Here is an 18,450-nt window from a genome sequence, read left to right on the forward strand (position 1 = left end):
TTAACCCTTCAAAGTGTTAAGAAAGGTCAGTGATGTTGACTACATGGTAAACCTGCTAGGCCGGAGGCAGAGGTACAAATTGTACCATGTTAACATGATGAAGCCTTACCAGGATAGGGAAGCCCTGGTGCTGAACATTTGCAGTGGGTGGCAGGAGTTGTCTGAGGGGGATCTCTGGCTACATTTAGCCAGCCAGCAAAATGCCAAGTTACTAAGGTGGAGCCTAGGGTTGTAGGCTTATGACATGACAGTGCATCACTGTAGTGGGGTCCGCAATGTCAATGCAGATCAGTTCTCAGGACCGGGCATGGGTTAGTGTATTCCCAGACAGGTTCATTCCTCTCAAGCAATGTTTCTCCAGGGTCACTTGAGAAACTAACTTGAATCTTCAAAGGGGGAAGAGATGTGATGTCAGGTATTGCCATCTATAGGAGAAGGGCAGTGGATGTGTAACATACCAGCATAGCTAGCTGGAGTTTTGTAAGGAATTGTATATTATTTGTATATCAAACTGAGTTGTACAGGTGCTTATGTTGAAAATGTATTTGTAAAGCTGCTTGTGTTAAAAATGTACCAATGGTGGGTCCTGCTGGACAGAAAAGAAATACACCTGTATGTCAGAATGTATTGTAGCTGTTGTAATGAATGTATTATAACAGACGATACTGGAAGAGAAGAGGTGAATCTCAGTCCAGCTAACTTTGAAAAATAATCTGAAATTAAATTACATGGTTTAGGCCATAAAGATTGTATCTTTCAGTTCTGATTGCAGCCAGAGACAAAATGTCTGAAAACCAGGACTAGGAATCCTACTGCGTTGTCCTTAGGGGTGAAATAATTGCTACCCTGGAAGGGTGGACATTTTTAAAATAGTTTTATAGCTTCCAGATGCTATAGCACTTCTTAGCAAAACTCTGTGTGTGCAGTATGACCACATATGTGCTATATTCTGGTTCAGTTGCTAGTAAAGGGGGTAGTGTGTAAACCAGAAGTCAGATGACCAGATGTGTGTGATATCATTCTGTAAGCCATGCACTAAAATTATGTTTTAATACTAGATAAGGCAGATGTCTCAGGGCAGTCTGTTTTTGAATACCTGACAAGAAAAATGGACCACTCACTCATGTCCTCTTGCCTTGCCCTAGTAAGTGAACTATGGAACACTAATCCTTTAGATAAGTCAGGAAAATATAGTGAGATAGTTGAGCATTGTTTTTTTCTGAATCTGTGTGAACCTATCCATCTGTGTTGTTTTTAATATTTCCTGTGAATGAAACTCTGGTGTTTATTGTAAATAGATATTTAGCATCATTTTCATTTATTATTTATTATTAAATGTATTTAAACTTGTCATTGTGGCTGGTCTTTTAGAGAATATTTTAACCTTTGAGAGTAATTATATTTATTTGGTGACACTGTGGCCACTCCTGAAAGCCTTGCTGTTTGGTCAACATTACTTTTGGTATTAGCATTAATTTCACTCCTTATAATTGGGTACCCTTGTAAGAGCCTTAAAGTAACTGGCTGGTGGCAGTGAATCTACCTTATAGTCTGGGCAGAGGGGGCCATAGCTAGTAGATCTGTGTCAACCTTTCCCAGTGTGTGTGTGTGTGTGTGTGTGTGTGTGTGTGTGTGTGTGTGTGTGTGTGTGTGTGTGTGTGTGTGTGTGTGCGTGCGTGAAAATCAAATCTCAGTGTGTGTGTGTCAGCTACTTTTTTATTTATTTTTTATTTATTTATTTAATTTATTTAACATTTGTTGACCGGAAAGTCCGACTAGGTTCCACAGATCCTGTTTTCAGTGAAGCCCGGGGAGAAATCCTCCAGAAGCATGTCTTTAGAATGTGGGAGGAAACCGCATACCCGGAGGAAACCCACGCAAATGCAGGGAGAACATGCAAACTCCACACAGAGGGCACCCCAGCCGAGAATTGAACCGGAGAACCTCTTGCTGTGAGGTGACAGCATTAATCACTGCACCACTGCGCCACCCCAATTACTTGGAACAGGGACACAGAGTAATGGTTTCACAGAGAAGGTGGTAGAGGACTTGGCTTGGAACGCTCGGGTGAGTACTCAATCTCCACAGCTGTGGTTAGTGTGGAGTCTTATCTGAGGCCTGGTGAGAGAGAGGAGAAACCCAGTTCCATGATGGGAGTGTGATCCCTGTGTGTTCTTAAGGGAAATTGTGTTTGGTGCAGAGAGCTGCATCTAGAAATACTGTGTGTATCTATTTTTGTTCCAAGTGAACTTTCTCGACTGGTGTCATTGATGAGGATTGAGGCTCCTTGATTACTGGCCCAGAGAAAATATATCGCAGGTTTATCATCTCCTCGATATTTTTATGGAGTGTTCAGTTTATTGTTTACTTGTTTCTGACAATAGAAATCTATTATTGTGTTTATAATGGGGTTGATGATGTTAAGCATATAAATACAACTTTTTCCTGTAATGATCGAGCACTTCATAGAAGAAGTTATATATGCTGATTATTATTTGATATTTGTTTTGTTTTTTTTTTAACTTGCAAGTTGACTACCCACCTGTAACTGTAGAGGTAAAATCTATTCAATAGAGGTCAAGTCTATTCAATCTAACTTCTTTAACCCACCCCCAATATCCAAACTACATCATTCCAACCACAGCCTCTAGGCCTTTAGGCCTAAAATTTGGGAATTACTCCTCCCCACCTGTTCATGTACATATCCTCTTACTCCAAATTTAAAAATTAATCTCAGGAAACAGACAAAAATACAACCTTCTTTTAAATTTCTTTTGAACTTCATTCTTACTGTCTTCGCTCCAAGCTCGGTGTTTTAGTTGGAACATGTAATTGCATGTGTTAATATGCTACTTGTACATTATGTACATTGTGTAAGCTTTCTGAATCTTTTATTTATCTGCATCTGTCAGGACTGAGACTGAAATTGATCTAGTGTGATCAGTGCTCGACCCCAGCTGCGAAATTCAAGCAAATATATGTAATACATACTGTATTTACCTGTAACTTTTTGGCCTGGATTGTGGTGGAAAAGTTCCAAAATGATTGATTCCGTTAGCCTTTACTAAATAAATATCCCTACTCAACATTTATCAGGCATGCTAGCCTAACACCAACTCTCTTGTTTCCTTTCTCAGACGAAGATGAGTAAAAGTACATTCCTTGTACTGACAGGCAGCCCTCAATGCATGTATCTTTGAATATGGTATATATGACAAAATAACACAATGCAAGTCCCAAATGATGATCTTCTAAAAATACGAAAACATGGTGGTCAAGTAATACCTTTTAATTGGCCAGCTTAGATTTTTCTATAGAGCCTGCCTGAGCTTTAAATCAGTCATTTATGTGAAAATCAGAAAAGCAGCATGTATTCCAAAAGTTACAGAGGCTGTTCTGTAAAACTGGCAGTGTTCTAGTATACAGTGTCATTAGTACTGCCGTGGTGTTGCAATGTGTATGATAAGTTGTGGACACTACAAATCAAGGTACACATCTGGTAAATCAGGTGTGAGAGAAGGAATGAATACAATTCAGATACATTACAGGTATGCATGCACGCATGCTGCCAGTTTAGCTTATGCTTTAATTCGGTAAGCAGAGAGATGTATGGAAAAATCTTACCAGTTAAAAGCTATGCAGTCGCATACTAACTTATGAATACAAAGGTGTGATGTGTACTCAGTTTTGCAGCATGACCAGAAATGAATGGAATAATGCATCTGGAAAGGAAAAATTAGCTATTTAGTATAAACCTTGTAATGTGCCTCCCTAATCACAGAAAGACAAACCAGTGATGCCAAAACAGCTGGCTGTGGCTGGATCAGATTAATAAAACTCACTCCCAGGCACTTAGCTAGGCAGCTTCAGCCTGGATTTGTCAGATGTTCAAGGGCCTTGCATCAATACAGCTGTGGTCTGAAAAATCATAAATTAAACCTCTGTTGTACTCCTTCCCTTTTCTGACTCCAAGAAGTTTGTCTGCCCAGAGGGCATCCAAGAGACAAAGGGAAAGATTCATAAACAGAAATGATGGCAACCCCATGATTCACAGTTTACAGGCGTAATGTGTGTGTGTGTGTGTGTGTGTGTGTGTGTGTGTGTGTGTGTGTGTGTGTGTGTGTGTGTGTATATGTATGTATGTATATATATATATATATATATATATATATATATATATATATATACACGTGTGCATATGCTTTTGTATTTTTGTGTGTGTGTATTTGTGTGTGTGTTGATGTGTATTTGTGTGTTTTTGTGTGGGTGAGTATAATTGGTGTGTGTATATGTTAGTATGAGTGTGTGTGTGTGTGTGTGTGTGTGTGTGTGTGTGTGTGTGTGTGTGTGTGTGTGTGTGTGTGTGTTTATATGATTGTGCATTTGTGTGGGTGGCATGTTTGTGTGTGTATGTGAATACAAGCACTTACAAGAGTCTTGGACCACCACAAGAGAAATGCTTATAAGACTTTAATGTACAATGCAGCTGTCTGCAGTTAGAACTAGTGGGAGTGTCCTTGTCTGCAAATATGCAATATTGGTTGCTGTCTGACAATCATGAGACAACACTGTCCTTCCCCTCATGGTTGTACTGTGCAACCTGCCTTACTGCTGTACCAGCAAGACTGTGATTATTATCCTAAAACTGGTTAACCACCTTTGCACTGGGTTAGGCAGCTTGCCAAAACATTAAAAGGCCATCAGTAATGTTGAATTTCTGCACAGACTGAAATAACAGCGATAAAAAGATGAGGTAAGGTCATTCTGTTTATCTGGTTGCAAAATTAAATTATTTTATGCCACTGCGTTATGCTTATTTTAATTAAGTAATTTAGTCTGACATTTTAATCAAAGTATTTACAATGGTAGCATACTGGTTTCAAATAATTTTTGAAATTCGCTATGCTGAAACAAAAACTTACTGCCATCTTTCTACTTTAATTTATAAACTCATTAAAATCTGATTTATGTATTGTTAATCTGAACCCCTGCTGTTTGATGTTGCACAGATACCGTTATCTGCACGGAGACATTCTACTAATTAATCAGCTGTGAATGAGCTATGTACTTCCAGCACTATAACCAAATTTGAGTCTCACCATTCATGCAGAGCGACTTCTTACAGACTGTTGAGAATGTAGCTAAGATTGTTTACTTCACTGCAACGTGTATTGTGTTATGAGTAAAGTTAAGAAACCCTTTCAATGAAGTGTGCCCCTGTCTAGATTCTTATAAATGCATTAGCTCTGATATTACTTTTTATTGTAAAATGATCGACTAGTACCTCAATGCATATTATATATCAAAGTGACAATGTTTTCATGATGGAACCATATTAATACTGTCGAGTGTTTTTCTATATTTTTTGAAGAATTATATATTTCTACTTTGTACCTGTCTACATATTAAATACTGCTGACAAATATCACAACACTAGAAACATTTAAGTGAACATTTTGTAACACGGCAATAAATGCAAAATAATACTTTTTCACTGGACTGAAGACTTTGTATCACTGCATAGGGGTAGAAGACTGATTCATAGTTTTCAAGGAAAAGAATCCCTTAAATAAGATGCGTGTAAGCAGAAACACAATTCTCAGCATATCATCATACCAGAAATGAGTGAGAGGCTTATCTCAAATGAACTGAAATAACTTGGTACTTATCTGCTGGTGCACTTAGGAAGTAGATTTTGCCTTCTCTGTTGCTTTCTGCTGCTAGACAGGGAGTGGTTGGGAGATGTTTTTTCTATCACAAGGGTTTTAAAAGCTTCTCCAACACTTGCTGCATTACAGACATCAGTGACAGATGTCATCTGAAGCATGACAGCACTTTTTAATAAGCATGCAACATTTAATGCTGAGAGCTACTTACTGCCTTGGTGATCATCTCTTTTGTTGTGAAAAAGGGCACAGGTACAAAGTGCATAGTAAAATAGCAAAAAAAAAAAAAAAAAACAACAAAAGAGATCCCCCGTGCACTACATCTATGAAAGACTGCTTAACTGTAATTATCGTGAGAAACAAGTGCCAACCAATGAAGAAATAAAATATAGATAGAGACCTCACCATGACCAAAATAAGAGGCACTTTCAAGGTGCCTGTAGATTTAGCCTGCATTTGTAATGCTCCTTCATAATTCAATATATTTCATAGTCTGCAAGGCTTTCCAATATCTGTAACAAAGTATCAATAGCCAGGAACTGTTTCTCAGCCAAGTTTGAATCCCCACACCCAACCCCCATGTCTTGCAGTGATCTGTATTGCCCCAGAACTGTTATCCTTGAAATATTTATGGGACGTGAGAGAGAGGAAATAAAAATCAAGGTACTTGCAGAATGCATCTCCTTGTCTGAATATGAAATCACATTCATAAAAAATACATGGGCTGAGAATTCGGGAAATGTCTTCAGACTAATGGTGTGCAGTACGAAACACAAGTATTATGCACTGCAGTCTGCAAACAGTAGTAACAGTTTGCATGAAAATTATTGATGGATTATTTTGCTGTTGTCTGCTAGAATGCTAACTGCCTGATTTTTGAAGTGTTTTTCCTGACTATATTATGTTTCCACATGGTCGTTTTTATGTCATGTAAAATGTAGTTGCCTTTTCAAAGTGCACCAGTGAGGTTGCCAGCATTTCACGGCCAGTTCCTCTGCCACTTCCAGGATGACATGTGGCAGTAGCTATGGGATAATTTTGTACCTGATAAACTGTTAGCCATAGCTGGATAAACCTATTGTATTGCTCTACAATTCATTTCCTGTTCTGGATGAGGGTATACTTGCATACCAGGAAAGTGGTTTATAAAAGTGTGATTGTTTCCCTTTGGCCAGATTAGGTAGTTATCAGACAGGCAACAATATTACAAATCAAGAATGATTTGGTGTAAACACTCAAATGGCCTTTGTACTTACTGAGTGGGCTACACCCTTCAAACTTTCTCAATAAAATGAATGGCAACAGAAGAATCCATATGCAGCTTATCTACCCCCCACTACACACACACACACACACACACACACACACACACACACACACACACACACACACACACACACACACACACACACACACACACACACACACACACACACACACACAGCAGCAGATATGAGACTGAAGTAAAGGAGATGGAAGAGGGGCAGGGGCATTGAAACCATATGTTGCAGTAGAAAAATCTAGTCATAGTATCAGCAATAATAACATTAGTAATATCTAAAATGTTAGATGTATTTATATGAAATAAAATATTTATTTAAACAGCAAAGGTAGACACAATGGTTGTCCTGTTCCTTACAGTAAATGGTAAGCTGTAAGACAGGCAGCAGACTTTATCTTGAAATGAATAAAGTTTCTGTGTATTGTTGGCATGATTCTGTACCCCACATAGGTGAGCTAATGTCTAAATGTAATAGAATAACATCTGTCCTCACACTGGGACCTCCCATCAGCCTTAATATTACTATGTTTATGAAGAAGTTTACAGATAAAATTTTGGCAAAAATTCAATGATGAATGTTATGTAAATGATGTAGTCCTATTTTAGCAACACTTCCAGATGGTACTTCCACAGCAATGCACTTACATAAAGCAAATCAACTGCTTACAATCTGAAAAATCATTTGAATTGCAAAGGTTACATATTATTGTAGGGAGGATTCTTACATAGGACTACTGAGGTAGGCCATAAACGTCTGTTACATGGATTAAACCTGGGGTTCTGCCCAGCACTTCCAAGTAGTGTGTTTAACCAGTTATCACTCCTGTTAGCATATGGACATTTTTAAGATGAGCAAATTACAGTGAAGGCTTAAGGGAATCCTTTGCACTGCTCCTTGTGCTGACAATACAGCAGAAGCAGTCTGTTAAAGCTATGATATGTATAAGAATTAATTTCCAGGCTACCATACAGCTCTAGAACTTTGTAGTAGATTAGGGCAGGTAAGATTGTATAACTACTGAAGCAGATTTCTGTACCAGATGCAAAAACAAGTTTTGCAAGTTTTTGTGCTACAGGGCAGCACAGTGGCACACCAGAAATGTCACCTCACAGTAAGAGCCTCCCCTTTCAGTTCTCAGCTGGGGTACTTTGTGAGTCTGCATGTCCTCCCTGTGTTCATGTGGGTTTCTTCCAGATGCTCAGGTTTCCACACACATTCCAAACACATGCAGTAGGTGGATTGGACACTCTAAATTGGCCATAAGTGCGAGTGTGTGAACTACCATTGCAGGGCTAGACACCCGATAGTGTAAACCTTGGCTCTAGATCGTCACTTTTGAAGCGACACTGCAACTCCGTGTGAAAAATGAGAAAAAGGTGTGATGGCTAGATGAATGGAGTACATGTAGCAATAAAAACATGGAACCCACAATCCATAGGTGACACAATGACATTAATCCAAATAAGGGATGTCACTGAGCGTTCTTATGGTGAGAAGCACATAATCTTCTGTGAGTACTGGCTGTGAAATATAAAGGGTCATACATAGCTGAACAGGAATGTCAGTAAATGGTAGGAGATTGGACCTCAAAACCAAATTAAGTAAATAATGAAGGAAGGAAGAGACTTGAGTTATCTGCAAATGCAGAAAATAAGAAGCATGAGATAAAAGGGAAAATGGAGAAACAGATTAACAGCTTGAAGTATGTTAGCAGTTATGGCTGAGGGGAATGGAAATTGAAATAAAATAGTCAAAGAGGGCACAGTGTTAGGGGCAGTGTGGCTTACAGTCCAGACATTATCTGTCAAAACTCAAGTGTGGTAGACAAAAGCCAGTCTGTTCCTGAGTTTACACAAGAATCTAAATGGCCATTAGCACTTTCTGCTTTCACTTGAAAGAAAGGGATTTAAGGGCTAAAACTTACACCTCTAAATCCTTTCTTTTAATATGTGTTTATTGCTCCCAGGGCTTTGAAAGCTTGAATTTGAAATGTACAGTGAATCACATGGTTTTATTTATTTGTTTATTTATTTAATTTATTTATTTAGATTTGTTAAAGTACAGCATCGATCCAAGAGGGACAATTTCAGAGTCAGCCGAGGTATGAAGAAACATTAAAATACAATAAGATAATTAATGCTAGCAATGCATATTTGTAACAGAGATGGACAAAAACAGTTTTACACAAAATATTGTCATAAGAGAATTATTTGTAAGTTACTAAAAGTGGGAATAAGCTAGTTGAGAAAATATACATTGTATAGAGTCATGGTTACAGATAATGAAATGTTCTAAATGTGTTAGAAGCAGCTTGTAGAATTCTATACGTAAGGTACACTTAAAGGAAATGGCCCAACCCAGATGTAGTGGGAATGTTAAATGCAGGCAGTGTGAAGACCTAGAAATTATTAATAGGTAGTTTTTGAAACAGAATAGTGAAAGTATCACAGCAGAGTAGAAAATGGGCAAGGATCTGCGCTATTTAAGATGTGCATTTCTGAATATATTGAAAGAGGTAGAACAGGGGGGTGAGAGTTGGGCTTAGAGTGGTGATAAGGAGGAAATCAGGAGAGTGGGAATGGGTTAGGTTGATTAGAGGGTCTATTTCTTTCGGCTTTTCCTGGTTAGGGGTCCTCCTCACAGTGGATCACCTGTCTGCTCATGATTGGCAGTGGAGTTTTACAGTGTCTAGTTGCCAGCCCAGTGCCCAACCTTCCACAGAAGGCACACACATGCACACACTCACACCTATGGCCAGTTTAGAGTGTCCAATCCACCTACAGCATGTCTTTGGGATGTGGAAGGAAACTGGAGCATCCGGAGGAAACCCAAGTGACCACAGGGAGGACATGAGGGTACTGCTGCATATTGTGATGTCCTCCCAGTAATCAAGGAGCCTGAATCCTCACCATTGACACTGGAGAGGGACATTCACCTGGAACAAAAATAGATGCACACAATAGCACACAATGGGGTGGCGCAGTGGTGCAGCAGTTAATGCTGTTGCCTCACAGCAAGAGGCTCTCCGGTTCGATTCTCGGCTGGGGTGCCTTCTGTGTGGAGTTTGCATGTTCTCCCTGCATTCGCATGGGTTTCCTCCGGGTACTCCGGTTTCCTCCCACATTCTAAAGACATGCTTCTGGAGCATTTCTCCCTGGGCCTCCACTGAAAACAGGATCTGTGGAACCTAGTCGGACTTTCCCAGTCAACAAATGTTAAATAAATAAAATAAATAAATAAAATTTCCAGATGCAGCTTATTGCATCAAGCATGATTTCCCTTAAGAGCACACAGGGAACACACTCAAACCAGGGTCTGGATTTCTTTGTCTCCCTCCAGGTCCCCAGTAAGACTCCCTACTGGCACAGCTATAGAGTTGAGTCCTCAGGCAAGTGTCCAAGCCAAGTCTTCCAGCACCCTCTCTGTGAAACCAGTGCTTTATGTCACTGCTCCAAACACCTGACACACGCACTGCTTGAGATTTGGTTTTCACACACACATGCACACACGCACACACATGCACACACACACCTGGGAAAGGCTGGCACGGGTTTACTAGCTATGCCACCTTCTGCACATACTATAAGGTAGTTACTGCCACCATACACTCCAAAGCCAGCTACTTTAAGGCTCTTAGAAGGGTATCCAATTATACTGAGTGAAATTAATATTAGTAAAAATGGTAGTATTTTGAACAATGCAGTAAGGCTTTCCGGAGTTGCCACAGTGTCACCAAATAGATATGAGTACTCTCAAAGGTTAAAATATTATCCAATGGACCAGTCACAATGAAAAGTTTAAATATATTTAACAAATAATAAAAGAAGATGAAAATACTGAATATCTATTTACAATAAACACCAGAGTTTCAATCCCAAGAAATACTAAAATAGCAGACGAATAGATTCACACATCTTTAGAAAAACAGTACTTAACTACTCTCACTATATTTTCCTGACTGATCTAAAGAATTACTATTCCCTGGTCACTTACTAGAGCAAGGCAAGATAAAGTAGGTGAGCGGTCTTCCTTCTTTGTCAGGTTCAGAAAAACAGAGTGCCAAGAGACTTCAGTCTCCACAAGTAGTAAAACATTATTTTTGTCCTAGATTACAGAATAACATCACATGAATCTGGTCATCTGACTTCTGATCAAATGCAACCCCCCCATTGCTAGAAACTGCCAGGATTTAGCACATATGTGTCAATAATACACCCATGTAGTGTTTCTCAGATCTGTTGCAGCTTCTAGAAGTCATAAAAACCATAAACACTGTTCCTATAGGAGCTAATGAACCATACTTCTTACAGAAACTGCATGCCTGGCTTCATTCAAAACTGTGAGATAACATCTTTATGGCCTAGGCCCAGTAATTTAATTTCTTATTATTTTCCAAAGTCGGATGGATTGAGATGAACCTTTTCTCTTCCAATATCTTCTGTTAAAACATATATCTTCAACCAGTTAAAATAATACATGTATATTTCTTTTTCTGACCAGCAGCGCACACTATTGGAACATTTTTAACACAAGCAGCTTTACAAATGCATTTTTCAATACAAGTATCTATACAAATCAGTTTGAAATTCAAATAACATATAATTCCAGCTAGCTGTGGTGGCAAATGTTATACATCCACTGCCATACTTCTCCTGGCAATAGCTCGCAATACCTAACATCATCACACATATATTAAATGTTTTCCCAAATGTTGAGGGATGAAGGTTTATGCTGGAACAGTTTAGGTTTTGTTATATTTAGTTGAACAGTGGCACTCTACTTCTTTTAATAGGTGTGGTATAAGATCTCTTAAAAGGTGGGTATGAGACCTCTTAACAGGTAGTGTATGAAATCATTCTCCAACTGTGGAATGAGTCTAGTCTGAATTGCGTATGGTTTCCCAGAGTTTGGGGCCTAGAATGTAGAAAATGTGGTTGCTGCATTTCTTAGTAGAGAAAATGTTGTGGAGATGAGGGATGTGGTACAGCTTGGACCATATGTAGGCTTTAATCTAAGAAAAAGGATAAATAGCATTCCTTGCAGTTTTGCTTTTAGTAACTAGTTTGGTCATGTTAGTTTGAGTAGTCGTTTGTTACAAAATCAATGTAATGTTTCTGAAGAAGTGTTTGAATTTCCTGCCTTACCTGGAAAGTACATTTTTTATGAAGACGCAAACACATTTTTCCAGACACTGTGTCTTTACAAGTAGCAGTATGCTTCAAGTAAGGACCATGCTGACCTTTTAACATCTCTCCAGACTTCTTCGAGCAGCATGCTTACATTTGTTTGGTTAAGAGTTTTTTAATGACAAGCGTTCTCATCTCAGATGTAAATAGATGTAAATACTACCAAATGAATATGCCCTTTTCTAACTATATATATATATATATATATATATATATATATATATATATATATATATGGGTCTACTTCAGATGATCAAACTTTCAAATTTTCGACTTTCATATGGCAGAGACCATATGATTGAACATTTAAAAGTTTGAACATCTGCAAAAAAAAGTAAAACAAAAGAAAAAAATTACGTGAATGTTTTTAGCAGGGGGGCAAGCCCCACTGCACCCCCCCATGTGGAGGGCTGCACCCCCCCCACACCCCCTGTTATTAATATATACCAGCTATGAGATTCCACTACAGTGTGGAAAAGGGAAATCTTCCCTTTTTGCTCTGTATGAAGATCTCCATTAAGAACGTTTAAACTTTCAAAAGTTTGATCATATGGTCTCGGCCATATGAAAGTCGACCTTTTGAAAGTTCGATCATATGAAGGGGACCCATATACCTATATATATATATATATATATATATATATATATATATATATATATATATATAGTCTATGTTAAATGAACGAATGATCATAATGTTGAGTACAACATACTCAACATACTATGATCATAAGTTAAAAACCTTGAAACCTTAAAAGCCTGAAACAAACAAAATCGAAAGGTTTTTTTGTCCCACACCTTCCCTACACTAACCTACAAAACACACACATACAACCAATGCATACAAACCCCTGCACATTCACATCATTCAAACACTTACACACCTACACAAACACACCTACTTTTAAAATGAAGTGGGGGACTTTGCCCCCCACAAACCCCTAATTAAATATACCAACCCCGAGATTGCTGTACATTGGGGAAAGGGCAATTTTGCGATTACTGGGAAATTGTCCTTTCCCCAATGTACAGTGATCTCGGAGGTGGTATATTAAACAAAGCAGCCTCTTACCTAGGCATTCCGAACACTGTAGCATGTCTACATCACACGCTACACTGACTAGGATAGCCGACCAAATATTTCAGAACTCCACATTTCGGCATTTGGAGTCTCAGATTACATGAATAATTGATCAAAGGTTGTCGAGTATGTTGACATTTTGATCGTTTATTCATGTAACATAGACCCTACATATATATATATATATATATATATATATATATATATATATATATATGTGTGTGTGTGTGTGTGTACTTAAAAAATATGGAGGAAACAAAAGACTGACCATCAAAGCATCAAAAGATCGAAAGTCAAAATATAAAGGAAAGCAGAACTGTTTTTAAGGCAGGCAAGTCCACCTGCACCTCCACTTCCCGATGTGGGGGGCTATGCCATATACACACACACACACTGCTATTTATACGTACCAACGCTGAGACTGTACAACAGAGGGGAAAGGCAATTTCCCACTCCCTGTTATACCACATCTTCCCACAAAGTAATGTCACCATTCTGAGATCCTACACTTATTCAATCACTTCTCCCATCATTTCTCAGTTGACTATATGAAGATAATTATACCAGCAAACAGTGAAAACCAAAAATACTAAACTTCAAATGAGTGAACATGAAACCAAAGTGTCAAAACTGTGAATTTTAAACACTGAAACAGAATTAAAAAAAAAACATTCTACATAAAATCAAAGAACTTTTTTGTAGGGGTGTAAGCCCCCAACACTTCTCCAGACTGCATATAGCAACTCCACAGTTGTACCACTTTTTAGACTTACCACTGAAAATGAGAATCACTGCTAAAAATGAGAATCCCCGCTGTTGCATGCTAAAAACCATACTGGCAATGATTGCCCAGCACAAAGTGTGCATAAAAACCCACCCAGCAAACAAAACCCACTTATAACCACAAAAAATATTAAACCCCACAAAACACAGTTTACATAAAAAATAATTTCAGCATTACTGCCATTTGTACTAGCCAGCATTCAACCTAAAGTACACTTGCTCATTAGTGAATGCCGCTAAGACACAGCCCCCACCTTGTTTGTTTTATATTGTATTTTACCAAAAACATCAAAACAATGCATTTTAAGCACTAGACATACATAGTTGTAACACTGATGACTAACTCTCTCCAGAAGACAATATGTACTCAAACCAATATGTACTCAAACTGAGGGGCTACGCCCACCACACCCCACAATGTAAGGGGCTGAGCCCCCCACCCCCCCCTAACTATATATATTAACTCTAGGATCACACTACAGTGGGGAAAAGAGCATATACTTTTTACTTGCTTTACAGTACTCTACACTGTGCCATATATATACTAACTGCAGTTCAGTGAAATGAGATTTCAGTAATTTGAGTTTTCGGCTAAGTGGTTGGGGTGAAATGAAATTCAGTGAAATGAGATTCAATGAAACAAAGTAGACCTACATATATATATATATATATATATATATATATATATATATATATATATATATATATATACACACATAATAGGGAATAGTTCAGATGATTGAGGATGCCATTGATTGAATGTATTCAGCTTTGTCCCAATCTGTCAGATAGTTTACTTTTCAAGAAGTACTTATCAAAATATGCTGGAAATCTCTGTATGATTTGTATAAGGTGCCATCAATGCTTTTTGTTAATGTTGTACTTGTATCAAGAACTGATAGGCGCTGGATTTTCTTAGCAAGATCAAGGTATAGTGGGGACAGGGAATATGCCGCTTTCCCAGCTGTTGTACAGTTTTGAAGTTTGTATAGGTAATAAGAGGTTGGAGGAGTGACCCCCCCCCCCCACATGGAGAGTGCAGGAGAGTTTGCCCCTCCAAAAAACACAGATTGTAGAGTTACTCTGTTTATTGCTGTTTGTGTGTGTCTACATGTGATTTGAATGTGTTGTATGGACATGCATGGTAATGTGTGAGTTATTGGATGTTCAATCTGTTTTCGATTGCATAGCTATGGTGGAGTGAAGGAGCCAGCCGCTCTGGGTGGATGTTGCTTGCGGGTGCGATCAGCAGATGCTCTCTGGTTGCCAGTTCAATACTGGCATGAATTCCAGTACCTATTATAACTGAAGCACATGTTCTAGTATTAACTGCATGTGTGGTATAAGTTGTAACAAGTAGTTTTCTATATTATTTAAACATAGAAAAGACTTTTTTTTTCTTGTAGCTCTACTGGGCATTAAATGATCCAACTACAGTTCTAATTACTGTAGATGAATTGACACATATTCGTAGATGAATTGACACATATTCATATATGAATGCAAAGTACATGGGTTCATATGTCTAGTATCTGCTTTCCCTGACACAAAGTAATCTGCTTCTTTTGGGTTCTCACTGCAGTGAAAGATTTCATAGCTCAAAAATTACCTCAGCTTTTATTTAGTTTTTTTTTTCTCCTTTCTGACTGGATTCCTAGCTTCCTGAAAGGTTTTCTTACCTCATTTTTAAAATGCTTACTGAAGAGATTTCCAACAAAATATATAAAAATTTTAGGATGTATGCTAAAAATTCACTAGTTCCCAAGTTTGGAGGTTCATGAGGCCAGTACTTGCGGATAGCCCAAGTTGATTATGGGATTTTGCTGATAACTTCTCTTTCTAACAATGTTACCATACCCTCTCTGTCTCATCCCTTATATAATGGAAGTTTATTGTGCTTAATTGCCTGATTTGTATCCTGTCAAAGTCTATACATTTGTGGAACTGTAACAATTTCCCAGGTGAGTTTAGACCTGCTGCTGCAAACCTAATGTTATACTCCCTTACGTAATCCTTACTGCTCATTCTCTGTTTCTGTTTTGACTCTCTTTACTTACCCAGATAACAGCTTACAGTTACAGGTATACCTATAGTTAGACTTGATGCTGGTTTTATGCTAGTAATAGATATGTGACCCTGACAACATACAGTCACAATTATTAGCACAGCTTACTAAGTAGCTGTTTGGATTACTTGCAATACTACTTTATATCTCAGTTCTTCTGTAATACACAAATGTGAAGGCAGTCATAAAATGGATCTTAGGCCCGGACCAAGGTAAAAGGAAAAAAAAAAAAAAAAAGAAATATCCATGGCGTCCTCTCTCCTGTCTTGTCAAGCTATTTAAAGAAAGGCTACATTATTTTGTCCTCAGTTAGTATTTTCTTGTGTTATACATTATGCCATACGGTACACTGTAGGATTTTAAGGCTGACAAAAGCATCCCTTGGCCCATATGGATACAGCAACCTAAATATAATTAATATACTAGTGTGCAATATTCAAAAGGCCACAAATATTTTGGAGACCAAGCCTGCATACAAATTCCCATTGAAGTGAAAGTTTTCATTCTACCAGAAATTTTCAGCCTCGTTTGTTAATATGGGCTTTGCACATTTCACTATACAAAGATGTAGACAGTTCTGAACCATGGTAAGGCTGTAAAGAAGCATTTGTTAAAACATGAAGTAAAAACTAGACAGGATGTATAGTTTCTACAAACTTTAACATTTTTGAAAATACAGCCAAAAGTGGTGACTAACAAACTAAAAGCATGCACGAAGCCAAATATTTTAATTTGTAAATATGCATTAGGCAACTGCTTCATACCACATTAAAAAGATAAACAGTTTGACACCATCAGTAACACAGCTGCCCTTAGACACTTTGCTTGCATTAAGCAATGTTTGGAAACTTGAATTTTCATATAGATATTTGCTATACAGCTATACTTGAGAAGGCTGGGTCTCCCCAAGGTGCTATTACTGAGTAGGGGAAATTTCTTTAATACACACCCAAGCTGCCAGCAACTTCTGCAAATGGGGCCATGGATTAACATCTCATCTGAAGTACAGCAGACTCAGGATTGTAGCACTCACCTTATCCTACACCGTATGTCGGTCTCTATGTCTTTCGGCTTTTCCCGGTTAGGGGTTGCCACAGCGGAACTCCGGTCCGCTAATGATTGGCAGTTGATTTTTACGTACCGGCTTGCCAGGCCTGACGCACAACCTTCAATGAAGGTATGCCCATTCACGCATGTCTCCATGCAGAGGATGCTCTAGCTGAGAGTCGAACCGGACAGCGTCTATAAAAATATTAATCCAAGCACCTGAAGTGGCAATAGAACCCACAGCCTTCAGATGAGAGGCAAGTTTGCCACACGTTGAGACAGAGATAAGTGTCTTGAAATATACCACAGATATGAGATCTCTAAACAGAATTGTGTCTTGCAGTCCAGAATGACATGAGCATGACCTAGACCACAAACTCTTTGAAGTCATATCACATACAGCACAAGTGACTCTAGTTTTCACAGCCTTACAGCCTGAACAAGTGGAGTAAGCATGCATATACTACAGGGCAGTAAAAACATATGTACTGAGCACAGTATAGAATGAGTGGCAAGGATTTACCCCTTATTTGCTTTATTACAACATAAAATCTCCACATCCTTCCCCAAGTCCTTTGATTACACCATGAGCAAAATTAGCATCCATTGCATTGGCATGAAATTTACCAAAGTTAAAAAAAAAATGCTATCTGTAGTTTCATATTAATTATATCGTATTACTGGTGAAAAGTGCAAATACCATTGAGACACTCATTTTTGCAGCTAGTCCCTGTACATCTGGAAATCTGAACCTACCCTTCCTTTTGACCAACTCCCATAACCAGTGTTTCAGCCAAGTTTGTATACAGTAATAACAAGATTTTACGACTGAACTGCATGGTGAATTTCAGATACTACTCCATCACTCCATAACAGAACTTGGATAGCAAGGGAGATATTTAAAGGGGATAATACATTGGTCGTAATACCTTCAACCTCTCTTCTACTTCTTTTTAAACCCCATGCCTATTACTTTGTAATAATCCATCATTCCTTCCCTTGCAAAGATATTTTTGTTTATGTATTTCAGTGTTGGTTACTGGGTTAGGCCAAATTAATTGGTATATTTTTATTTATTTTTGGGTAAGGGGGAGACGCAGAGAATATTATTTACAGATAAGTACAGAGAGCATATTCCTATTAAAATACATGAATAGAGTTATGAAGCAAGGCGGAAGTTGTTCTCCTTGAGCATCCGAATATAGACCTGCACCTCTATTTTTTGTATGTGGCCAACCTCCTCTTTTAGTAAGACAAGGCCATCACAGGAGATGCTTAGTTTGCTACTAAAGTGACTGGAAGGGAAAGGGTAGTAGGGTATATGAAGTGGGGGGAGGTG

General features: G+C 38.3%; 1 protein-coding gene across 5 annotated transcripts in view; it reads left to right on the forward strand.

Moving 5' to 3' along the window:
- The window catches only part of PALM (paralemmin), a 610,021-nt gene that overhangs the window by 281,727 nt on the left and 309,844 nt on the right, over positions 1-18,450 (forward strand). Inside the window, exon 1 of one of the 5 annotated variants that reach the window (XM_044053760.1) lies at positions 4,576-4,753. The exons of 3 other annotated variants lie outside the window; for them this stretch is intronic. In XM_044053760.1, coding sequence (XP_043909695.1) covers positions 4,749-4,753 — 5 coding nt within the window. In that variant the 5' untranslated portion in view covers positions 4,576-4,748. Of the gene's footprint in view, positions 1-4,575; positions 4,754-9,004; positions 9,051-18,450 lie in introns of those variants that run through there. One more of the 5 variants, XM_044053761.1, reaches the window with a different exon arrangement.

This window comes from Protopterus annectens, chromosome 13.part0 (assembly GCF_019279795.1).
Source record: "Protopterus annectens isolate FY-2018-M chromosome 13.part0, PAN1.0, whole genome shotgun sequence".
Taxonomy (NCBI): domain Eukaryota; kingdom Metazoa; phylum Chordata; order Ceratodontiformes; family Protopteridae; genus Protopterus; species Protopterus annectens.